Raw genomic sequence first — 26,131 nt, 5'->3', positions numbered from 1 at the left:
GCAAGGGGCTATGGGGGGGTGCCGCACCCATTGCCTGGGGTCCTTCTAAGAAAGATTTATTCCTGATCTATCTGACATTTTCTGGGGGAATCTCCTTTGCCTTTCAGCAGGAACCTGAATGCATTTGGGCTTTTAGTCTATTTTGAAATGTTCAATTTAGTTGTCTTAATTTTTTGTTAAGCTCTATTTTTATTTTTATTTTTGCATGAATTTTGTATGGGGGGGCTTTCTTTGCCAAATGGCAGCACAGAAATATATATATAAACAGCCTAATGTTCAGGCGCCCCCTTCACATGCTCTTTAAAGTAACTTTCCCCTTCTTTTTAAAACCATTTCTCCATAGAAAGGGCACCCTCCACATACAAGGAGTGACTTTGGCCAAGCCTTTCTTAAAGATCCTTTTTATTACTCTAAACTTAAACGTCCGAAATGCAATAACCTTCAGGTGCCCCAAATCCCTGCTCTTCTGGGGTTGCCCATACAGGAAATTAATCAATAAATAACCTTCATATCCTGGTTATATATCAAGTTTATATCATGGATAATAGCAACATTGTTTGGTTTATATCAATAAATAACGTTTCTATCATGGCCGAGTGTCTCGTGAATTTCACACGTGTTACCTCAGCCTTCCTTACGAGCCCCCTATAAGGTAGGCCTGTCCCAATTCTCCTGACGTTAAGGGCTGGCAACAGGATGAAGGAACGTAACCTGGCCTCCCAGTGACTCCAAGGCAGGTGCGAGATTCGAACCCGGGACACGGTATTGCCCAGCTTTCTACCCCTGCATTGTCCCGCCTCTGCCACCATCTCGGTTCCTCGGCTCCTAATTAACCGACTTGGGCGATTCGAGACGCCCGTCTCTCCTCTCAGTCTTCCGGTATAGGGACCGGCTGGTGCCGTTGCCATGGCGACTCTTCTGCAAGTGCCAGCATCCTCCGTGATGCGGGCAAAGGAGATGAGCACCTTAACCCTTGCTGGGTACCATCCATCTTGTGCGTTCTCTCAAATATCGCGGAATCATGGGATTGCAACGTATGTTCTGGAACTTTCTGCAGTGGGCAAACATCACCCACTAGCCGCCAACTTTGGCCTGGCAAGGCCTCAGCGAGCCCTCCTGCCTTTGCTGCCTGCCTGGGGCTGACGAAACAGGGGGTGAAGCATCTCTTAGCCCCCCAAATGTGGCCGCAGGTTATGTCGACTTACTTCCCAGCATCCTTTTACTGGTTAGCCTGTTCTAGCCTTTGGGGAGGGGTAATTTGGGTCATCTTTGACCTGTTTCTGGCACTGTCTTTGAAACTCAGACATATATGATTCAGCTGCTTCCTTTAGCACCTTGTGTTCCCCAGAAAAAAATGGATGGTCCTTTGGCCAGGGTCTCAGGCTTAGCTAAGGCCTCACTCACATTTAGGTAAACGTAAAGGGACGCCTAACCATTAGGTCCAGTCGTGGCCGACTCTGGGGTTGAGGCGCTCATCTCGTTTATTGGCCGAGGGAGCCAGGGTACAGCTTCCGGGTCATGGGGCCAGCATGACTAAGCCGCTTCTGGTGAACCAGAGCAGTGCACGGAAACACCGCTTATCTTCCTGCCGGAGTGGTACCTATTTATCTACTTGCACTTTGACGTGCTTTCAAACTGCTAGGTTGGCAGGAGCAGGGACTGAACAATGGGAGCTCACCCCCTCGCGGGGATTCGAACCGCCGACCTTCTGATCGGCAAGTCCTAGGCTCTGTGGTTTAACCCACAACGCCACCCACATCCCTACTCACATTTAGACGCTTGCTAATGGCGGGGGTGGGGGTTGGTAAGTTTCACAACTTGTCTTGATGTGCATCACACCAAAAATGGGACAAACGTTCTCAGCTTTCCCAATTTAAGCAAATAAGAAGATGCTATTTGATTAAAGAACCTTTTGTTTGTTTGTTAACCAGTATATATACATGCTAATATATATACATACTAAAATGAGCCTAAAATGTTCATAAATATTAACAAGCGTATGCTGCTATTCGGAATTCTCAGTAATTTTTCCATTTTAAGTAAGAATATCCTAATAACCTGTTTTGTTTGTTTTGTTTTGCTTTACAAACCTTTTAAAAGCATTACTAGCCCTCACAACACCAACATTTTTTTCCAGGGGATGTGAAACAGTCAACGTATTCTCTCTCTCTTTCTTTAATAATATTTTTTTATTAAAGATTTTCCTCGCTTACAAAAGCACATGCATTGTCTCTTCCTTCAGGTTGTTTTCTCTGTGTGTGTGTGTTTGATTTTAATTCTCCTTCGACTCAATTGCTTTCCTTTACTCTTCCATGTGATCGAAGCATATGCCCTTGTTTAAACAAATAAAATTAGATAAATATGAATGCAAATATATAGGTTCTGGCGGCCTGGGATTAGATGGTTAGGGACAGAGTCGTCTCGGATCAGCAACTATTTTAGCACAGCTTGGAGCAGGCTTCCTCAACCTCGGCCCTCCAGATGTTTTTGAGACTACAATTCCCAGCATCCCTGACCACTGGTCCTGCTAGCTAGGGATCATGGGAGTTGTAGGCCAAAAAGTTCTGGAGGGCCGAGGAAGCCTGGCTTAGTGGGCTTCAGAACCTGGAAGTGGCCTGGGGATCCCAGGACCTTTGAGGTTGCTTGCTAAAGAGCACTTTGCGGCCGAGTGCCGAGTGCGAGAGAGGGGCGACAAGGGCCTTTCCCCACCAGCAACGCAAATCTTCGTACAACTCAGCAGCTGGTGACGAGCGCCAAAATCCAGGCGCAGAGTAAAAGGGAGGAAAGGGAGGGGGGTCTCGTGTCTCTCATCTGGAACACATTAGTAGAGGCCCCGGCCACGACATGAGTTTTTCTTTTTTTAAGTCAGCCGCAGCCTAGACGAAAAGGGACTCCGAAAGACTCCCTTCCCTCCACCTCCCCCATGCTCAGGTTTCCATTACAACGACCCGGTGAGATATTCAGATGGTACAAATTAGGCACGCACTTCATAAAAGAAGCCTCCCCCCCCTTCGCCCCACGCCTGGTTCCATTTTAAGTTTCTACAATTCCCTAACCGTGCGTCAGGCGAAAGAAGTAAATCAAACCGTGAGCCCAAAGGACTCGCCCAGAGGGAGGAGGTTCCCTGTTGCCCTAATGCATGAGTCACTGATCTGGCCTGGGAGACACACGATTCTGCTGCGTCTTTCCTTCGGGCCCATCAACACCTCCGCCCTCGATGCAAAGACACAACAAGGACTCCACTGTGGTCCAATAAATAGCCTTTCTCCCAAACAGGTTTTATAACCAAGGTTGCTTCCACACTATGCTTTAAATGGTTGTTGCTTGCTGCAAAGGGTTCTGGGAACTGTAGTTTGTTAAGAGTGCAGAGTGCTCTTAGGAGACCCTCTCCCATCCCCCTCTCAGAGCTACAATTCCCCCTTCCCAGGTACTCTGGGGTGCAAATATAAGGTAAGGGGACCCCTGACCATTAGGTCCAGTCGTGACCGACTCTGGGGTTGCGGCGCTCATCTCGCTTTATTGGCCAAGGGAGCTGGCATACAGCTTCCAGGTCATGTGGCCAGCAGGACTAAGCCGCTTCTGGCGAACCAGAGCAGTGCAGGGAAACTCTGTTTACCTTCCCGCCGGAGTGGTACCTATTTATCTACTTGCACTTTGATGTGCTTTGGAACTGCTAGGTTGGCAGGAACAGGGACCGAGCAACGGGAGCTCACCCCGTCGCGGGGATTCGAACCGCCGACCTTCTGATCGGCAAGTCCTAGGCTCTGTGGTTTAACCCACAGCGTCACCCGCATCCCATCTGCAAAGATGGTGCTCAGCAAAAATTTTTTAAAAAGGGCAGAGGAGCGGTGAATTTATTTCACAGGGGACTGGGAAGAGAATCCAGATGTCAACCCTCGTGAACACAACTGTATACTTGTTAGGAGATATAGTTTTGGGGAGCTGAAATGGGTTGTCCGTGTGCCCCTAAGCGAATGCGGATCTTTTATCTGAATAGGATCCCCTGCCCCTGATCTATAGAAATCACGGGGAGCAAAGGATCCCGTTTCAAACACACAATGGCCCAGTCTTTGGGACCCAGGTTCAAAGACAGACAAAAGTCTCTTTTTGGAGGAGGAGGAGGAGTTCAGCCAAGGAGGCCACGACTCCCGCCTTGCGGAAGCCAAGCAATAATTTAGCTGAGCCAGGATTCCTTGGAGGGAAGAGAAGGGCTGGCGGAAAGGAGCCGTGCTTTCCCCTATATTGGGGGCAGCTGGGGGATGGGATGAGTGCCGTGCGTTCCTGGGGAAGGAATTTGGAAAAGCAGAACCCGCCTTCCTGGCTGTGCGGAGAGCATCTGGTTTTCATAAGGGGCTGGAGCTCTGAGCAAAAGGGAATATATATATATGAGAGAGAGATGGACCTCAGATAGCAGTGCGGAAAAAGCAGAATTTCGTCCCGAGCTCCCCAGCGGTTCTAGGACTCAAATGGGCTCGCAGGATCGAAGGCATAGCTGTCAACTTTCCCCTTTTCTTGCGAGGAATCCTATTCGGAATAAGGGAATTTCCCTTAAGAAAAGGGAAACGTTGGCAGCTATGATCCAAGGATTTCCTGCTTTCGCTTTAAAGGGACGGTCCAGAATTGGAATCGCTTGGGCTGGTTTGCATACTACAAGGACAAAAATTATATATATATGAAAAGCTTGAGGCACAGCCCCGTTCTGCAACCAAATTAAAAGCTTCCTCTGAGCAAGTGCAGAGTGCCTTCTCCCGCAGCCACACGTTAAGCTTTAGGAACGGGGAGTTTCCAGAGAGGGGATACTGTTTTCAAGCAGGCTTGAGGCCTACAGCAAAAGCTGTTTTTCTTCCCTCTTTCAGAGTTTTGGCTCTTGTTCCATCCTACCAGGCTGGACTTTGAAGTAAAGTTTCATTCCTCAGCCCATACTTGCTTACTTTCCCCAAAAGGAGATACAGTAAAGGTTTTCTTTTTCTCCTTCTCTACCCTACCACACCTCTACTTGTCAAATCCTCCTTTTTTTCTCCTCTCTCTTTCTCTCTCACACATAAATGCATTGCTGCAATGAGAGTTGTGCAAACCAGAAACACACTCTGTTCTTGCCTTCAGTTAAACAGATTTTGCAGGTTTTGGAAGCCAAGCAAACCCCTACAAACCCTCTTTTTCCTAAGTCAGAAGTGGGATGTGTGTGCATCATCGCAGGCCCCTCTTTGAAACAGCCTGCAGCTCTCCAAATAAAACTATCACCTGGTTCAAGAGACGAAACCCAGAGCCCATGTGCCCCTCTAGGTCCCTCAGAAAACCTATGCAGCTAAGCGTTTAAGCTTCTTTGGCTTCTCAGCTTTATTTCTGGATCTCAGCCACAAAACTTAAGCTTTTCAGGGCTGATTCATACTGGGTTTCGCCGGGATTTGGCCAGCGTTTGAGGCAGCTAACTCGTAAAATGTGAAGGGGAGACGCACGTCTCTGAAATAAAAGGAGGGGTCGGCAGCTGGACTGCTCGAGGGCCCCATCCTGCCCCACTCCCAGTATCACCAGTGGCCTTCCCAGCTGCCGACCCAGAGACAACATAAACATGGAGCGCCAAAATCCTTTAGGAAGGGGGGGGGGAGTTCCCTCCCCCCTCATCACCATCTTTAAAGCAATCTTCCTTTACAGGCAAGTTGTTGACTAAAAAGACATCATCCACAAAAAACAACCCCCCAAGAAACAAAACACTGACTTTTATTTACACAGAGAGAAAGGATATCTTTACAGGAATACAAGATTGGCAGTGTCAATGCAGACTCCAGAGTTTTGCAGCGGAACCTGGACTCAACTGTACAAAAACCATAATAAATACCTCTCCTTTAAAAATGGACGGGATTAGAAAGGGGTGGCAGCAGAGGGAGCAAGAGGGAGACAGACCATTTTAGCGACTTTTCGTGCAGCTGGGGAAAGAGAGTTAAGAATCATGGGCACCCCAAACTCTGTTCAAAGGCAGTGTTAACCTCCCCAGGTTTTCCCCGGGGGACGAAAATGGGGATCACTCAGTCCTGGGGTTGGAGCCGGACCGGATGTCGGGGTGTTGGGAATGTGAGGTGCATTTGAGGGGGACCTTTCTGCCGAAAGAGGGACAAAATGGCCGCCCTCCTTCACACCGTTGTCATGACTTTGAGGGAGCCCGAGCGGAAGCGCATGATCTTCTTCTTCAGCGCGTGCGAGGCCTTGATCTTGACGAAGACCTTGGGCTGCCCGCCCGCCGCCTTCCCTGGCCCGGAGGCCGATACGAGCTGCGGGGAGAGCTGCTGCGGCCACACCAGGCCGCCGCTCTCGTCCGTGTCGCTGGACGCCCCGCTGCTGTAGGCCGGAGGCGAGTCCCCGTCGCTCAGGCTCGACTCGCTGTCGCCGTAAACAAGGCCTTCCTCCAGGCGGCACATGGGCGCTTGCCGGGCCGGCTCGGCCGAGCATTCGGAGTCGCTCCCGGCGTAGCTGTACCCCACCGGCCCGGTCCCCCGGCGGCTCCGGCGCGGCTCGGCGGCGCTCCCACCGGCAGCCTCCTCCTTGCAGATCTCTGCCGTCGAGCGCCACTTGCGGTAGCCACCGGCCACATTGCCGTGAGGCCGCCTCGGGCGGGCTGGCTTGCTGGCGGCTTCGTCCCGCTCGGCCGTGCCGTACTTGACCCCCGGTTTGTTGAGGAGGCTGTTCTCCGACTGGGAGCGAGCTGCCTTCCTCGACCTGGGGGAGCTTTTCCGGCCGCCCCCTTTCCTCGCCGCCGCCTCGCCGCCGCCCTCCTCGCTGAAGCGGCATTTCTTGGGGGGTGCCGACAACTTCGGCCGTTCCCTGGGCAGCAAGGGAGCCCGTTCCGGCGACAGTTCCACGGAGCGCCCCTTGGTCAGGGGAGGGGGCTTCTTTTTGCCAGGCCTCAGAGCCTGCTGCGCCCGAGGAGGCTGCTGAGCTGGGATATAGTGGGCCTTGACCATGAGGCAGGCCCCGTCCTCAGACTCATAGGAGGCCAGGTCCTGGTTGCTGCCAGGGGCCGCTCTGTCGTCTCTATCCAGAAGCGGGGACGATGGGTAGGCTCCTTCATACTGGTCAGCGGACGGAGGTCTCATATGGGCCAAGGCCTGCAGCTTGGGGGGCTTCTTGAGGCTGGCATGGGGCGGGCTGTAGTCCTCAGAGGCTGCTTTGGCCGCCAGCGTCCTCTCGGCCGCGGCATCCCATGAGGACCAGATCCGCGTGGCCGCGGCGGCCCCCCCTTCATGACCGCAGGGCGAAGGGGTGCTGCTGCCCCTCTCCATGGCCGGAGGGTGTTTGCGTTCAACCGGCGGGGGGAGAAGCTCCAGAGGCCTCTTGCACAGGCTGTTTTGCCTGGCCACCGTGCCCTTGGTGGGCGGCTCCGAACCCAGGCTCGTCCGGGGCTTGCTGCCCCTCACCAGCTGGCTGCGGCGGCGGACGAGCCGGGAGATGTAGCTCTCCACTTTGTGGCAGTGCGAGGCGGCGGCTTCCGAGTAGAACTGGAACTCGCCGCCGTAGGCGTCCAGGCCCCCGTCCCCATCTGCAGGGTAGGCCTGGGAGGCAGCCGAAGAGAAAGCGGGGTCTTCGTAGAGGTGGCTCCGCAGCAAGGGGTTCTGCAAGGCCACGGCGTGGAGAGGGCTGGGGTACAGGAAAGGGTCTGGCGGGTAGCCAGGGGGCTCTTCGGCGTAGTCGTGGGAACTGGAGTAGGGGGCAGAGAAGGAGCGGGGCACTGTGCTCCGATGGGGCCCGTCTTTGCTGCTGTTGCCCACATCGCCTGGGAACCGAGGCAGGAAGAAAAGGAGAGAGAGAGAGAGAGAGAGAGAGAGAGAGAGAGAGAGGTTGGCTGAAATTCTCTGGCCACATTGCCATCCTACATTTAAAAAGTGCCATGATGCCATTTTAAACATGGCTTCCCCCAAAGGATTCTGGGAGCAGTCGTTTGTTAAGGGTGCTAGCAGCTGTTAGGAGACACCCTACACCCAACCACCATTCCCCTCCCAAAACTACAATTCCCTGTTCCATATGAAGAGGGATTGATTGCTAAACCAATCTGGGAATTTAAGCTCTAGTGGGGGTGTCTCCTAACCGCTCTCAGCACCCTCAACAAACTACTTCTCCCAGAATTCTTTGAGGGAAGCCATGACAATTTAAAGTGGTGTGATTTCGGATGTGTCACCTGCCTTTTTAGTTATTTATGCTTTTCAGTTTTATACATTTCAATAGTTTTACAATCATTTCGAAATTTCAAAACTTGACTTCCTTCCCCCTCCTTCTGCGGTTCCTTAAATTTATTTTAAATATTCTCTGCATATCCAAAATAACTTAATTTCCTCATTTATTCATCTACTTTAAATGTATACTCTTATAAATCCGCAGGTTATTACAATAACCCTGCCAATGTTCTTATCTGTTTACAGTTTGTTTGTAAATATTCAATAAACCATTTCCATTACTTTATTAAAAGTTTGTTATCTTGATTTCTAATTTTTCCGGTAAGTTTTGCCATTTCTGCATATTCCATAAGTTTTTGTATCCAGTCTTCTTTTGCTAGGAATTCTTCTTCTTCCCGCTTTTGAGCAAGTAACATTCTTGACGCTGTAGTCGCAAACATCAAGAAATTTCTATACAGTTTGAGTAGTTCGGTCCTTATAATTCCCCAAAGGAGAGCTTTTGGGTTGTTGTTGTTGTTTTTACAAACGTTATTTTAAACATCTATTTCAGTTCGTTATATATCATTTCCCAGTAAGCTTGTGTCACTGGCCTTGAGCGTCATCTACACTATACCTTTAAAGCAGTACCGTCAACGCTCGGGTTGCGAACGTGATCTGCGCGGCATGCATGTTCACAACCCGCAGCTTCCGCAACCCGCAGTGGCGCGTCTGCGCATGCGCGGGTTGTGATTTGGCACTTCTGCGCATGCGCAACCCCCGAAACCCGCAAGTAACCCATTCCGGTACTTCTGGGTTTCAGCGGGTCCATAACCTGAAAAAACGCAACCAGAAGCGTCTGGAACCCAAAATATGACTGTATTGTACCACTTTGAACAGTCCTGGCTGCCCACCCCCCAGAATCCTGGGAGGGGTACGTTTTCAGGGTGCTGAAAACTATTAGGAGACCCCCCTATTATCCTCAGAGGGGTACAATTCTCAGAGTGATTTAACAGTCAGTCTCCCTTTGCAGGGAACTCTGGGAATGTGGGGGTGTCTCCTTGCAACTCCCAGTCCCTTTAAAAAACTACAGTTCCCAGAATTCCTGGGGGGGAGCCAGGACTGCTTTAAAGTGGTATCATGGTGCTTTAAAAGTTGTGACCTGACTTCCTCAGAAGCCCCCACCTTCCAATCCCCTCCTTCCACTGCCCCTTACTCACCCACGGACTTGGGGCGCTCATTGGCATAGCCCAGACGGGACTCGGGTCGGCCGATCCGGGAGTAGGACCCTGAGGCGGATGGGAAGCCGGAAGAGGAGTCCCCAAACCCGGAGGCAGGAGAATCGGAGGCCACCGCCGACTGCGCCCCCTCGTAGAAACCTGGCGGGATAAATGGGCATTGTTATGTACTGAGTTGAATAGGATCCAAACTGCAGCAATCTGATTGGTCCTAGAACAATAGGATTCAGAATGCAGCAGTCTGATTGGTCCTAGAACAATAGGATTCAGAATGCAGCAGTCTGATTGGTCCGCAGGAGCCACCCAATCCAGCTCCAGGTGGAAGTGAATCCGCAGCCTGATTGGCCTACAGGAGAATCCTGGAATTAGCCAATCATGTGGGGCCCATTGTGTAAATAATGTATATAAAGCAGACATTCTAGGGGAACTTCCATTCCTCCTCACCACTATGAGCTGAATAAAGAGCATAAAATCCACTCTCGACTCCAAGTATATTGCAGGCATCTAGGATTATCCTTTTGCCTCGTGCCCTGCCCCCCAACATCCTCTACTTGCCAGCCTAGCAGAGGGGCTGGCTGGCCTTATTGCAAACAGCCCAGCAGTGGGGTGGCTGAGGGTCAAGTTATTTGGCTGACCTTTGCAGAGCCTAGAAGGGAAGGCGCAGACCCCTTCCCTAAAAACGGTCTGTGACCAAGAAGGGAGCATTTATTCGGGGCGAAGCAACAGGCCAACAATAGGGAAGTGACCAGGGGGGCTGCAGTTGTGGGGTGGGGCTTTCCCCCTTACCTGAACTGGGCCAGCTGTCCGTCTCGCCTGCCTCCCCGCGGGTCTTCTCAGGGTACAGTCTCAGCAGCCCCAACTGCTGCTCCAACTCCCACATCAAACCGGGCAGGGCATCCTGCAAAAAAAGCAACAGCAAAGAAGATAAAAGTGGCTCGAAGAATCAGGGATTTAGGATGCACAAAAAGTCAGCCCCACCCCTCATCTGGATCTCTGCACAACTGCCACAAGGCCACAGACCAAGACACGTGATGTGGTCTTTGCGGAGAAAACCACAGCATGCTTTCCCTTAAAAAATAAACACCGCAATCTAGTCCTCATTGTTGCACACAAACAAGGAACAATAAGGGTTGTGGGTTTTTTGCAGAGGTGTTGCAAATGTGTACAACTGATGGAACAACTGATTGGTTCAAAATTGGGAAAGGAATACGACAAGGCTGTATATTGTCTCCCTGCTTATTTAACTTATATGCAGAATTCATCATGCGTAAGGCTGGGCTGGATGAATCCCTAGCTGGAATTAAGATTGCCGGAAGAAATATCAACAACCTCAGATATGCAGATGACACAACATTGGTGGCAGAAACTGAGGAGGAATTAAAGAACCTTTTAATGAGGGTGAAAGAGGAGAGTGCAAAATATGGTTTGAAGTTCAACATCAAAAAAACGAAGATCATGGCCACTGGCCCCATCACCTCCTGGCAAATAGAAGGGGAAGAAATGGAGGCAGTGGGAGATTTTACTTTCTTGGGCTCCATGATCACTGCAGATGGTGACAGCAGCCACGAAATTAAAAGACGCCTGTTTCTTGGGAGAAAAGCAATGACAAACCTAGACAGCATCTGAAAAAGCAGAGACATCACCTTGCCAAAAAAGGTCCGTATAGTCAAAGCTATGGTTTTCCCAGTAGTGATGTACAGAAGTGAGAGGTGGACTATCAAGAAGGCTGATCGTCGAAGAATGGATGCTTTTGAATTATGGTGCTGGAGGAGACTCTAGAGAGTCCCATGGACTGCAAGAAGATCAAACCTCTCCATTCTGAAGGAAATCAGACCTGAGTGCTCACTGGAAGGACAGATCCTGAAGCTGAGGCTCCAATACTTTGGCCACCTCATGAGAAGAGAAGACTCTCTGGAAAAAACCCTGATGTTGGGAAAGATTGAGGGCAGAAGGAGAAGGGGACGACAGAGGACGAGATGGTTGGACAGTGTTCTCGAAGCTACCAGCCTGAGTTTGACCAAAAAGCGGGAGGCAGTGGAAGACAGGAGTGCCTGGCGTGCTCTGGTCCAGGGGGTCACGAAGTGTCGGACACGATTAAACGACTAAACAATAACAACATCCCTCCTTGGTTGTGTTTTAGCACTAGAGAAGAAGCTGAATTTGGAGGGACCCCATGGCAGTCTTCTCACCAAACTTGGCACAACCCGAACGATTGGTCCCCCGCTGCCGTTTCTCCTTGTGAGATTTTTTGGGGGAGTCTCAGACATTTTCCCCAAGCCTTGTTGCAACTGGGCTAATCCCTGCTGCCCCTAGCAGCAGATGTGGGGTTGGTGGAAGGGAACAGGGAAGAGTGGCGCACGCCAGTGGAAAATGTCACTTTTTTCAGCAAACAAACTCTTTGCCCTATTTCCAAAACAGGGTAAACTCCCCTACTGAATCCTCAGTTTCTGGTCTCTGCATAGCACTGCGTTCCAAACCTTAGGTGCTCCCAAACCTGAGCAGGTGCGAAGTGCATTTCTCTAACCATGCAACATCTAGACAGGTTGCAGTGGCACAGCAACTGCTAAGGTCGTGGAACCAACCCTGGCTTTTTCCGTTGAGTGGTCAGGTAGTGTTTGATTTGGGAGAACTCTCGCTTTTTAAAAATGCATATTAACCTGTATTTTAAATTGGTTTTTCCCCCTCTATTATGTTTTTTACTGTAATTTTACTGGTTAGCTGCCCTGAGCCCAGCTCTGACCAGGGAGGGCGGGGTATAAACAATAAATTATTATTATTATTATTATTATTATTATTATTACCCATGACCCTGGTGCCAAGCTCATGGAAGACATTATTGTGCTAGATGAAGAAAGTGCAAGACAACGTCTTATGCTTAGACCTCCTTCATTGCAGCAAAGCAGGCTGAACTATTCTTCCTTTTTCTGAGCACATGACTTCTGTAGTGCGTGTTCCCCTCCTTCGAAAAAAGAGAAAGATGTTCTCCCGAATTCGTGCAGCAAAGGGTGGAATCAGCAAAGGGGGACCCCCCGCTGCCAACAAATGGGGTCAGAAGTCCAACTGCACACACACAAACACGCCACCTTTGTAGACAGCTGGAACTTGAACCCCAGGCACTAGGAGAGGGTGTGTGTGTGTGTGTGTGTGTGTGTGTGTGTGTGTGTGTGTAGAAGCAAAGGCTGGGAAGGATAAGGAAACTGAGTGGACTACAGTGTGACATTTGACCGCTAGGCAGATGGGTGCGCAAGGGACAAAAAGGACTCATTTAAGACCGTCACTCAAACTCCGGTCTGGAAACAAAGGGGCAAAATTCTCACCGCGCCAAAGGAAAAGGAGAATGTGTGTGTGTGTGTGTGTGTGTGAGAGAGAGAGAGAGAGAGAGAGAGAGAGAGAAAGAGAGAGAGAGATATGCATTCACCCCATTCATTTATACTTCAACTAGTAGTTATGGCTTGCCCCAAAGAATTCTGGGAGCTGTTACTTGTTTAAGGTGCTGCTGAGAGCTGTTAGGAGACCCCCCCCTGCTCCCCTCTCAGAGCTATAATTCCTAGAGTTCCTTGTGAAAAGGCATTGGCTGTTAAACGACTCTGGGAATTGCAGTTCTGGGAGGAGCACAGGGTTCTCCTTAACAACTCCCAACACCCTTCACCAAAGACAGCTCCCAGAATCCTTTGGGGGAGTGAGGAAGCCATGGCTGGTTAAAGTGGGATCACAGTGCTCTGCAAAATAATAATAATGATAATAATAATAATAATAATAATAATAATAATAATAATAATAATAATAATTTATACCCTGCCCATCTGGCTGGGTTTCCCCAGCCACTCTGGGCGGCTTCCAACAATATATTAAAATTGTGCTCAGAAACGTACTGGGAGCCCATGTAGATCTTTCAAGACCGGTGTTATGTGGTCTATTATTATTATTATTATTATTATTATTATTATTATTATTATTATTATTTTAGGGACGCAGGTGGCGCTGTGGGTTAAAGCCTCAGCACCTAGGACTTGCCGATCGAAAGGTCAGCGGTTTGAATCCCTGCGGCGGGGTGCGCTCCCGCTGCTCGGTCCCAGCGCCTGCCAACCTAGCAGTTCGAAAGCACCTCCGGGTGCAAGTAGGTAAATAGGGACCGCTTACCAGCGGGAAGGTAAACGGTGTTTCCGTGTGCAGCTCTGGCTCGCCAGAGCAGCGATGTCACGCTGGCCACGTGACCCGGAAGTGTCTCCGGACAGCGCTGGCCCCTGGCCTCTTAAGTGAGATGGGCGCACAACCCCAGAGTCTGTCAAGACTGGCCCGTACGGGCAGGGGTACCTTTACCTTTACCTTTATTATTATTTTAAAATATATTTATTGAAGTTTTAAAAGTTATACAAAAAAGGAAAAACAAAAGGCAATATCAAAAACAAAACACAAACACAAAAAGTAACAGACATAAAAAAGACAAAATACAGAACTAAAAACTATTTAAAAACAAATAAAATTTCTTTCCCTTATTTTCTTCTAACTTACTTCCCCGACCTCCTCATACCTCCCCTTTCTGTATTCCAATTTCTAATTATTAATTCAGCAAATCCTCTCCCTTAATTTTCATTTAATTTTAACTTTTCTTTTCTTTTTACTTAATCATTACAGCTGAAAACCACTTAATTTCTAAACCAACATCATTCTAACATTCATTAATTTTGTAGTATTTCCTAAGATAGTCCTTAAATTTCTTCCAATCTTCTTCCGCCGTCTCTCTTCCCTGGTTTCGGATTCTGCCAGTCATTTCTGCCAGTCCCATGTAGTCTATCACCTTCATCTGCCATTCTTCCAAGGTGGGTAGATCTTGTGTCATTATTATTATTATTATTATTATTATTATTATTATTATTATTACTACTACTACTACTACTATTACTATTATTATTTTATTTGTACGTGGCCCATCTAACTGGGTTGCCCCAGCCACAGCTCCCAATAGAATATTAAAAACACAATAAAAGTGTTTTTCGTGGCTCGGAATGAGGATTAAACAAATGAATGGAGAACTCTATGCAAGAGGGCTGTGGTTTCCTCTTGCCAACTGTTACGTACTGAGTTGAATAAGATCCAAAATGCAGCAGTCTGATTGGTCCTAGAACAATAGGATCCAGAATGCAGCAGTCTGATTGGTCCACAGGAGCCACCCAATCCAGCTCCAGGTGGAAGTGAATCCGCAACCTGATTGGCCTACAGGTGAATCCCGGAATTAGCCAATCACGTGAGGCCCATTGTGTAAATAATGTATTTAAAGCAGTCATTCTGGGGGAACTTCCATTCCTCCTCACCACTATGAGCTGAATAAAGAGCATGAAATCCACTCTCAACTCCGAGTATATTTCACCAACCATTCCACATGCCAACACCAAGGGCAAGTGCAAGGAATTGTGGGGCAATAAACCACAGCACCCTTTGAGAGCAGAGAGCAGTTTGGCATCTGTTGTTGGTTTGATGGGGTTTTTTTGGACTAGGGGGAGGTTGAGGTTTTGTTTATTTGCTAATCAGTGGGTCAGAGTATTGCTTTGTTTACTATTTAACAATTCCTTGATGCTATTTGTAGGAGTGGTATTTCCCCCCCATGAGTGTTACGTTATATGTTATCTTGACAGCTCAGTCGGTAGAGCAGGACGCTCTTAATCTCAGCGTCGTGGGTTTGAGCCACACATCAGGCAAAAGGATTCCTGAGTTTCAGGGGGGTCTGACTATTGTCATCTTGTCCAATGATGTCATGTTCAACCAGACACACGGAAGGAGGCAAAAAAGAGCAGGTTTGGCAGGGATGGGGAGCCCTTCACGCTTTGCAATGCAAGTTTGGAAGGGGGGAGGGAGAGCGCCCTAAATGTAGCTCACCTAATCTGCATGATTGCAGCAGCCCGTTTTGAACGCTGTGCAAATTAGCCTGGAGGCAGATTTCAGAAGGTCGCAGAGACAGCAAGTCAACAGGCCAATTTGAAATCTGCATGCATTTGAATGAATTAGCACATATGCATTTTGAACCACAGACAGAGGAAATCGCCTTACTATGCATGGTAGACCTTTGGTCCATTCCTACGCCAAGGAAGAGGTGCCTCAGACCAGGGGAATAAATGCTGGCCTTCTAGGTTTTACTATCTGGGTTTTAGGTCTCTGCCCCAGGGCATGCAGCTGGCAGCTACCGTATTTTTCGCTCTATAAGACGCACCAAACGCACCAAGTTTTTGTAGGAGGAAAACAAGAAAAAAAATATTCTGAATCTCAGAAGCCAGAACAGCAAGAGGGATCGCTGCGCAGTGAAAGCAGCAATCCCTCTTGCTGTTCTGTCTTCTGGGATAGCTGCGCAGCCTGCATTCGCTCCATAAGACACACACAAATTTCCCCTTACTTTTTAGGAGGGAAAAAGTGAGTCTTATAGAGCAAAAAATACGGTAAATAAATAACCACTAAGAAAAGGCAAAGGTGGCATTAAACAGCAACTTCCGCACCTCGCCAACTTGCTCTTGCCAACCTGGGGTGGCAAGATATTTCGGATATGCTCTGTCCTGGGGTGAAATTCAATTTGGTTTGCATTTAAAGGAAAATCTACCTAATCTGCCTTTTCCAAAATTTTATGCAAACTGGAACACAATCCACCCATTGAAATTCACGCTTCTCTGAATTTTGCAATGTCATTCTCCAGACGAGTAGCGTGTACAAAAACCCATCTGCTAGGGTAAAGCTCTCATATTTAAAATGTATATGTCAGTGAAAATAACTTACAAAAATGCCTGATATCAGGGGGAAATGGCTTTGCAAAAATGGGTAAACTAGGAGAAATTTGCACCAAAATGCTGTTGAATTTTCAGGAGGACCTGCTGATGTGGAAACATGAAAAACTGAACTTAAGATGGGATAAATGAGAAACCAAGAGAAATTGAAACTTACAGATTTGCCCAACTCCAGGTCCCACCTCAAACGAATGGGGGTACAATTTTCTGGTAGGCTCACATACTGGCAAAATCAGACTGAATAATAAAAACTGCGATGCAACAAACTTATTCCCCGCCCCCTGCAAAATTGGAGTTTTTGCAGTAAGGAAAGTGATGGGGAAACCCGCTGAGAAGCGTGGCCTAATATTTGCTTGATGCGATGTCAGTGCATTTGCCTGTTAACCAGAAGGCTGGTGGTTTGGGTTCACCCAGGGACAGCTTGCAGATCTACAATTCTATGATTCCCCACCAACAAATCGTGATGAATGCTAACTAAATAGCCAACATTGCATGAAGTCTGAGGAGAGGTTAGACAAACAAATCAGGACGAGCACCCAATAAGCAGGTTGTGTGGAAACAGCCCCTGAAGTCCCCTAGTCTTGAACCACTTATTCACAAGGGTCTAATCTGTGACCACTGACAGGTTGTGCATCCGTAGCAGTGACCAGAGGAGCAGTGGCTGCTGGGAGAAGAAGCGCCCTGGTGCATCTGCGGCGGCACAACCAGACGCCTTCATCTGCCCCTGCTGCAACAAAACATGTCTCTCCCGCAGCCTTCAAAATTCGCCAGCCGCATTTTGCATCTGGCTATCGGCCACTGGCAACCAAGTGAAGTTGCCCAGGCACCAGGATGGCACCTGATGTCTCCACCACCTGGAGGTTGCGTGCCTGGGGATCCTCGGATCCTGACTGTTTTCACACACGAGCAACCCGTCCTGTAGAATTCTATCCATTTCATCTGCACAGTCAAAATGAATTTCAGGAACCGAAAAGTCGGGTTGAAAAATACGACTTCCGAGTGGTCTGTCCCCAAAATGGCAACTGAACATTCCATTTTGGCGACTGTAACCCTGGCAAGTAGAAGGGGAAGAAATGGAGGCAGTGAGAGATTTTACTTTCTTGGGCTCCACGATCACTGCAGATGGTGACAGCAGCCAAGAAATTAAAAGACGCCTGCTTCTTGGGAGGAAAGCAATGACAAACCTAGACAGCATCTTAAAAAGTAGAGACATCACCTTGCCAACAAAGGTCCGTATAGTTAAAGCTATGGTTTTCCCAGTAGTGATGTATGAAAGTGAGAGCTGGACAATAAAGGAGGCTGATCGCCGAATAATGGATGCTTTTGAATTATGGTGCTGGAGGAGACTCTAGAGAGTCCCATGGACTGCAAGAAGATCAAACCTATCCATTCTGAAGGAAATCAGCCCTGAGTGCTCACTGGAAGGACAGATCCTGAAGCTGAGGCTCCAATACTTTGGCCACCTCATGAGAAGACTCCCTGGAAAAGACCCTGATGTTGGGAAAGATGGAGGGCACAAGGAGAAGGGGACGACAGAGAACGAGATGGTGGGACAGTGTTCTCGAAGCTACCAGCATGTGTTTGACCAAACTGCGGGAGGCAGTGGAAGACAGGAGTGCCTGGCGTGCTTTGGTCCATGGAGTCACAAAGAGTCGGACACGACTAAACGACTAACAACAACAACATCGACCACTGGCGACCCAGAGAAGTTGCCCACCAACTGGAGGTTGCGTGCCTGGGGATCCTCGGATCTGGTCTGTTTTCACACATGTAGAATTCTATCCATTTTATCTGCACAGTCAAAACGAATTTCAGGAACCGAAAAGTCGGGTTGAAAAATACGACTTCCGAGCGGTCTGTCCCCAAAATGGCAACTGGACATTCCGTTTTGGCGACCGTCACCCTGGTTTAAGGAGCCTTTTGGCGCCTAGCTTATATATCTGAGTTTCTAACACTGTTCTGCCGTTTCATCCTCTACAGCCACAGCAGGCGCTGTGATTCCCCAGTGGTTTGACTTCACCCCCAAAGGCAAACTCCTCCATTGTCTCCCGAGACAGACGGATGCCAACCAAGCTACCGATGGTCCAATGGGCAGGTCCTTGAAGTCCTTCTGTCAATCAACACCAGCTACCAACACTCAAGGACCCTCTATGAATCTCACCGGAGACAGATGATGACTTTGGTTCCAGCGCAGCTGTAGTGGAAGCCTGCCTTATTCCCCATAGCAAATGGATTTCCACCCATGTAAAATTTATTTTCCTCTGATCTCCTCTCGCCTAGCCCCAGCCACTGTTCTTATGCCTATAAATTTCTAATCCCTCCTGGAATCCTGTTAAGCTCAAAGCTATCTGGCTGGTAAGACGCGCCAATACCCACAAACATTTAAATCTGCGCAAAGGAGGTTTTGCACAAGCCAATTGCCGGCGGGGCTTTGCACGGAAAACTCTGTGTGAAAGCCGCATCCCATGATGATCAAGACCAGAGGTCAGCAAGCTTTTCCAGCTGTGGGCCGTCCACCGTCCCTCAGACCATGTGGGGGGCCGGACTATATTTTGAAAAAAATAATAACGAACAAATTCCTATGCCCCACAAATAACCCAGAGATGCATTTTAACTAAAAGGACACATTCTACTCATGTAAAAACACGCTGATTCCTGGACCGTCCGTGGGCCAGATTGAGAAGGCAATTGGGCTGGATCCGGCCCCTGGGCCTTAGGTTGCCTACTCCTGATCAAATCAACTATGATTAAGTGGGCACAAGACATTGGTCATGACATTATGTTTGCTGACTGGGAACAGTTATGGACCACCGGGATAAAATTTACGGCATGTAATGCCTTAAGAGAAAATATTATGAAAATGATTTATAGGTGGTACATGACCCCAGTCAAGCTTGCAAAAATCTATCACTTGCCCAATAATAAATGTTGGAAATGTAATGAGACTGAAGGTACCTTCTATCACCTTTGGTGGACTTGCCCGAGGATTAAAGCCTTCTGGGAAATGATCTATAATGAAATTAAAAAGGTACTTAAATGTACTTTCCATAAGAAACCAGAGGCATTTCTCCTGGGCATGGTCGGCCAATTGGTGTCAAGGAAGGATAGGACGTTTTTTATGTATGCCACCACAGCAGCAAGGATTCTCTTAGCAAAGTATTGGAAGACACAAGAACTACCCACGCTGGAAGAATGGCAGGCGAAGGTGATTGACTATATGGGACTGGCAGTCGATGACTGGCAGAATCCGTGACCAAGAGAAAGAGATGGTGGAAGAAGATTGGAAGAAATTTAAAGTATATCTTAAGAACTGTTGTAATATTGATGAATGTTAAAATGTCAAGGGAAAGGAAAATATAGAATTACAGCTGTAATCGATTGATGGATTAATTATCAGAAGAAATTTAAAAAGAAAATAAGTGATTAATTAATTGGTCTGAAGGGTTGTTGAAGAAATTTTTAAAACAGGGATGCAGAGAAGGGGAGGGAAGGGGAAGTCCGAGAAGTAAGGTTTTGAAAAAAGGATTTGAAATTATACATGTTTATATGTTTTTGTTTGTTTATGTGTGTTTATTGTTCTGTTTTTATCTGTGTTGAAAAACAATAAAAAATTATTAAAAATAAAATAAAATCAAGGCTCGATCTCTGCCAGATCTTTGCAAGCAACGAGGCACGGACCACAACGTCGCCGGCTGGACTTGGGAACTGCCTCCATTGGGCTCCTTGTTTGGAATATCGGAGCAGATATAAAAACAACGGGCTATCTGGGCCGCCAAGTCATTTAGGCCCCAGAAACAATTGGGTTCAGCTGGAAAATTAAGCAAGCTACTTCAGCCCATTCCCAAAAAAATATATTGCAGTTCTGGGAGAGGTGAAATGGGTACTGGAATTAGGGTGAATTGAGGAACTGAGTGGCACACAGCTGCCTAATTTAAAGCGATCATAGGCTATGCGTTTCCCGATTGCAAAAATAAATATAAAAATAAGAGGGGGGTGCAAAACACACACACACACAAACACACACACACACTTTTGCCCGCCAGTCAAATTTAAATCTAACCTACTTTTCACCTAGCACAGTTGTGGAGATTATTCCAGCTGCAGCTATTATAATCAGGCAAGCATCCCTCAAGGGAACGGACTGGATAACTTCAAAGCCAGAGACTTTAGAGGCGAGGGGGAAATCCCATTTCCTCTGCTGTGAGTTTATTCCTTTTGGCAAGGCAAGCCTAGTATTAGACCGGTCTCTCTCTTTTACAATCCCGCTCCTAATTAGGCCACTTCTTGCCGTAAAGTGGTCATATCGCATGCTCTCCAATATTTCCTTGATGAAAAGAGGGACATTCTGGTCTGTATCAGGAAGCTTCTGTGTCCTATACACATCAACCTTGGTCACTTTGAGCCAACTGCAACCTCTCCGCTGAACCAACCTCACAGGATTATTGTAAATAAAAAAATATGTGAGGGGTTGGGGTCATGTACAACACCTTCCACAGATAAATGGAATGAAATAAAATGGTAGCTGGAAGCTGCCTTGCGTCCTTGACAGGGGAAAACGCAGGAGATAAATTATTATTAGGGACGCGGGTGGCGCTGTTGGTTAAACCACAGAGCCTAGGACTTGCTAATCAGAAGGTCGGCGGTTTGAATCCCCGCGACGGGGTATGCTCCCGTTGCTCGGTCCCTGCTCCTGCCAACCTAGCAGTTTGAAAGCACATCAAAAGTGCAAGTAGATAAATAGGTACCGCTCCAGCGGGAAGGTAAACGGCGTTTCCATGCGCTGCTCTGGTTCGCCAGAAGCGGCTTAGTCATGCTGGCCACATGACCCAGAAGCTGTACACCGGCTCCCTCAGCCAATAAAGCGAGATGAGCGCCGCAACCCCAGAGTCGGCCACGACTGGACCTAATGGTCAGGGGCCCCTTTATCTTTTATTATTATTATTATTATTATTATTATTATTATTATTATTATTATTATTAAACTGTGAGAATGAACAGGAACAGAGAGACTAAATCCTATTGAACTCAGTGGGACTTAGTTCTGAGAAAAAATGCTTAGTAGGCAGACCTACTTCATTCCCCAAAAATTTGAGAACCGAAACACAGCCATCTTTGGACATCTTTGGCAGTCATCTGAATTTTGCAGTGCTTTTCTCCAGCCACATAATGTGTCCAAAAATGTATCTATCAGGGTAAAGCATGCATAAAAGTGCATATAACAGTGAAAATAGCATCCAGAAATGCACTATACTAGGAAAAATTGCTTTGCACACAAAAAAAGTGTGTCTTAGGAAAAATTGGATACAAACATGAATCTATTAGGAGAAACTCAGGCTAAGATGTGGGTGAATTTTCAAGAGGACTTTTTTATTTATTTATCACAAACGGATGTGGAAATGTTGGCATCTGAGCTGAGGAGTGGAAAAACAAGAATCTGAGTGAAAGATTATGGCTGCAGGGAGGGAATAACACCTCTCTGCACCCTAATGAAAAAAACTACAGTTCCCAGAATTCTTTGGGGGAAGCCATGGCCGTTAGAACTGTTATACCATGAATTTATGGTGTGAATGTGGCTTTGCACCGCAATCTTCAAAATCCGAAGTTGGCAATGGCACCCGAAATTCAAAACCATGAGGGACAGAACCTTGGGCATTTGATTTTTTTAAAAACGGAAGGCGACGTTTTCCTCCAGTTTGTCGCATTTCACACCAGGGCCTCATACAGCAAACAGCCCCTTCGGCAAGAGCCCAGAGTTAGTGGCACACAATCGGCACAATGGTGGCAGTTTCGCCTCTTTGCTTCTCCTAATGAAAGGCGCTATTGGAATCGCGGCTGAGGGAGCTGCCATCCTTTGCGACCCACTGCCAAGAGGCGGCGGCGGGTGTTGGTGGGGAGAGCAGAAAGAGGGAGAAAAGCCCATAAAATCTTGTCAGTTAGAAGCTAGGCTCCTGGGTTTTTTTTTTCCTTGAAGGAAAGTAATGCTTGAACGGTTACGTCTGGCTTCCTGAGCTGAAAGGCAAGGAGATGGAAAAGAAAGAGGCAGCAAAAGATTTCTCTCTCTCTCGTTCTCCGTTTTAAAGACCTCACAGACTGTTTTCGTTTCCCCCCACATTGCCATTTCTGAAACATTCTTATTTCTGAGTGGTTTGGAAGAACAGGAGCCTGTGATCTGTGGGATTGAGTGTAGGCATGTTTGAACATTTTCAAGGATTGCATGAAATGTATGTTTGTATATTCACAATATGTGTGTATTAATGCTGAATTATTTTAACAATAAAAACTTTTCAAAAATAATAATAATAGAAGAACAGGAGCCTGGAATTGTGCACCAAATTAAGTCAGGCACAAACATGAAAAACGGTCCTATTTTCATAGCTAGGACTCTACTTCTACCTGCTAGATTAAGAGACTCAGCAATAGGCCTGTTGTCCAGTTGATTTAGAACCCAAGGTGGTATTTTTTTCTTTAACAAACATACAAACATCGTAAAAAATGGACCCACAATTTGAGGGGTTTTGCCCTGTGTGGTGCCTTAGATCCAACTGCACTGTGCATTTAAAGCAGGACTGTACCGCTTTAAACCGTTGCAGTTTCTCCCAAAGCATCTTGAAGAATTGTAGTTTGCTCAGGGCGCTGAGGGCTGTTCCTGTTCTCCTTGCAGAGCTACATTTCCCAGAGCGGTTAAACATTCAAAGCTTCTTTGCAGAGAACCATGCAATTTGCAACTGAGTCGAAAGAGATTCTTTCAAAGACTAGAAGAAGAAGGAGGGAAAGGAAGGAACAGGGTTGGGGGCAAGAGTTTGGGACCAAAGCAATGCCCATCTCCCTCCCCCTTGAAAAACAAAAACAAACACCCCAGATTATTATTATTATTATTATTATTATTATTATTTATTTGTACCCCGCCCATCTGGCTGGGTTTCTCCAGCCACTCTGGGCGGCTTCCACAAATACCAAAAATACACTAATATGTCATATATTAAAAACTTCCCTGAACAGGGCTACCTTAAGATGTCTTCTGAATGTCAGGTAGTTGTTTATCTCTTTGACATCTGATGGGAGGGCGTTCCACAGGAAGGGTGTCACTACCGAGAAGGCCCTCTGCCTTGTTCCCTGTAGCTTTGCTTCTCGCAATGAGGGAACCGCCAGAAGGCCCTTGGCGCTGGACCTCAGCGTCCGGGCAGAACGATGGGGGTGGAGACACTCCTTCAGGTATACTGGACCGAGGCCGTTTAGGGCTTTAAAGGACAGCACCAACACTTTGAATTGTGCTCGGAAACGTCCTGGGAGCCAATGTAGGTCTTTCAAGACCGGTGTTATGTGGTCTCGGTGGCCGTCACCAGTCTAGCTGCCGCATTCTGGATTAGTTGTCACCTTCAAAGGTAGCCCCATGTAGAGCGCATTGCAGTAGTCCAAGCGGGAAATAACCAGAGCATGCACCACTCCAGCGAGACAGTCTGCGGGCAGGTAGGGTCTCAGCCTGCGTACCAGATGGTGCTGGTAAACAGCTGCCCTGGAAACAGAATTTACCTGTGCCTCCATGGACAGCTGTGAGTCCAGAATGACTCCCAGGCTGCGCACCTGGTCCTTCAGGGGCACAGTTACCCCATTCAGGACCAGGGAGTCCCCCACACCAGCCTCAACCTCAATCCATTAGCTGCCATCCATCCTCCAACTGCCTTTGGCCGTTTTGAAAACATACATCCTTTCCTCTGGAGAAGCGCCACAGTTTTGTCAAATAATATTCTGGGCTAATCCATTGTCTTGACTAATTGCCAAGTAGATGGAATTGCTTAGCATGCAGCAAGAGGAAAGTCAGGATCTGCACACACTTTGGCTGATCGTAAGACAGGCCTCTCCAAACATAGCAAAGGTCAGACAGAATTAAAAACAAGACCATTTACAGGCAGGCAGGGCTCCAGTTCAGATCGCTGGAGACTCCAGTCCCGAGAAGATCATTAACCACCCTCATTCAGAAATGCCAGCCAGGGACATTTTGCTGCTTGAGGCAATAGCTTCTGCCCGCCAGACCCTCCAAGTCTCCCTATTTTCCAGGGAAGTCCCAGATTTATAAAAGCCATCTTAGTTTCTGATCTGATCTCGGAACATCCCGCTTTTCCTTAAAAGGTAAAGGGACAGTTAAGTCCAGTGGCGAACGACTCTGGGGTTGCGGCGCTCACCTCGCTTTACAGGCCGAGGGAGATGGCGTTTGTCCGCTTCCGCAGACGGTTTTTCCAGGTCATGTGGCCAACATGACTAAGCCGCTTCTGGCGAAACCAGAGCAGCGCACAGAAAGGCCGTTTACCTTCCCGCCGGAGCAGTACCTATTTATCTACTTGCACTGCGTGCTTTCGAACTGCTAGGTTGGCAGGAGCAGGTTCCGAGCAATGGAAGCTCACCCCGTTGCGGGGATTCGAACCGCCAACCTTCTGATCGACAAGCCCTAGGCTCTGTAGTTTAACCCACAGCACCACCTGCGTCCCGAGAAGGGTGCTAGGAGACCCCAATTTCCCTCACAGAGCTGCGGTTCCCAGAGTGAAGAGGGAACTGTTTTGCGAACTGCGAACACCCGTAACAAACCACGGCTCCTATAATTCTTTGGGGGAAGCCATGACTGTCTAAAGCAGCGCCGTTGTGCTTCAAGGCCCACAAAACCTCCCAGCCCCCTCCCCACTTCTGTAACGGCCAAAGGTGCTTTCACCTTTCTCTCCCCGCTCCCCCACCTGAGAAATTCAGTTCATGAAACGGAAGGCAAGCCAGGACAGCAATGGTCCTCTTGACTCTTAGCCATGGTTTGGAGCACTGCTTGGAGATCTGCTGCGTCCCACGGCCCTTTATTGTACCGTATTTTTCGTGCTATAGGACACACTTTTTCCCCTCCAAAAATGAAGGGGAAATGTGTGTGCGTCCTATGGAGCGAATGCAGGCTCCTTGGCCTCAGTGATAGCAACGCGAAGCCTCCGAAGCGCAGAGGGAGAGCTCCCCCCGCGCTCCGGAGGCTTCACGTTGCTTTCGCTGAAGCCGCCTGAAGCCTCCGGAGCGCAGGGAACTCCCACTGCGCTCTGGGGGCTTCAGGCAGCTATCCAGAAGCCTTTGGAGAAGTTCCCACCGTGCTCCAAAGGCTTGCGGATGGCCGCCTGAAGCCTGAAGCCCCCGGAGCGCAGCGCGAAAGGCTTGCAGATAGCCGTCTGAAGCCTGGAGAGTGAGGGGGGTCGGTGCACACCGATCCCTCTTGCTCTCCAGGCTTCACATCGCTGGAGAGGTGCTGCACAGTGCCCCTTCTCCTGCCGCTTCGCTGAAGGGGCGCTGAGCAGAGAGGGGGAGAATATTTTTTCCCCTGTTCTCTCCCTCCTATGGTCCGGTGCGTCCTATAGAGCGAAAAATACGGTATGTTTGAAGTGCGCTTTGCAAACCACACTGGGAGGAAATTTATCCCAGAAATCCATATGCAAATAGATTTAATAAATAAAGCACAGGCTACGTTTCTGTGAGGCTACAGGGTCAGTTGGAGGGGGTTTAAGAGGGACGCTGCCGGCTGCAGTCGTTTCCACCCTTCCTTTCGAAATATTTGGGAATCCAAATGCTCCAGGCTCGAGTGCCGAAGAATTCCAAACAAATACTGTTCAACGGCAGCGCCACAGCACCTCTAAGCCTTTATCCTGGCACAGCGCCATGAACATTCGTCAGAATAACAGCCGTCCAGAGAAGGATAACACTCCCATTGTCAGCCAAAGAGATGCACCAAAGCCATTTTTAATTTATATATTTTTTGTATATGTGCAGAGAAGCCGCCTCCGCTGAGCACCGAAGGATCTTCTGCAAAGCTCCCCACCTCTGCTTTTGTCTATTCCGCCCCCCCCTTTCCTTAATTACGGAGGATATTTTCATTCCCGCCCCATCTAAATAGAGATCCTTTTGTTCCTTAACAGCTGTTTTCCTACCAAAAGCTTTGAGATCATCTTTTTTTGGGAGAAAGCCCAATATAACA

General features: G+C 48.1%; 2 protein-coding genes and 1 long non-coding RNA gene across 4 annotated transcripts in view; 1 reads left to right on the top strand and 2 right to left on the bottom strand.

Moving 5' to 3' along the window:
- Positions 1-26,131, top strand: part of LOC310851855 — a 250,124-nt gene that overhangs the window by 75,263 nt on the left and 148,730 nt on the right. The window lies entirely within an intron of this gene.
- Positions 1-26,131, bottom strand: part of STRN4 (striatin 4) — a 195,592-nt gene that overhangs the window by 28,294 nt on the left and 141,167 nt on the right. The window lies entirely within an intron of this gene.
- DACT3 (dishevelled binding antagonist of beta catenin 3) overlaps positions 5,698-26,131 on the bottom strand; it is a 46,110-nt gene continuing 25,676 nt past the window's right edge. For both annotated transcript variants that reach the window (XM_083753865.1, XM_083753864.1), the window contains exons 2-4: positions 10,163-10,274; positions 9,359-9,517; positions 5,698-7,765 (exon numbers count right to left, since the gene is read on the bottom strand). In XM_083753865.1, coding sequence (XP_083609991.1) covers positions 6,129-7,765; positions 9,359-9,517; positions 10,163-10,274 — 1,908 coding nt within the window. In that variant the 3' untranslated portion in view covers positions 5,698-6,128. The remainder of the gene's footprint in view (positions 7,766-9,358; positions 9,518-10,162; positions 10,275-26,131) is intronic.

Source organism: Podarcis gaigeae, assembly GCF_964106915.1.
Source record: "Podarcis gaigeae genome assembly, chromosome: 8".
In the NCBI taxonomy this organism is placed as follows: domain Eukaryota; kingdom Metazoa; phylum Chordata; class Lepidosauria; order Squamata; family Lacertidae; genus Podarcis; species Podarcis gaigeae.
The sequence above is the reverse complement of the archived record's forward strand: the minus strand, read 5'-3'. Positions and strand labels throughout refer to the sequence as shown.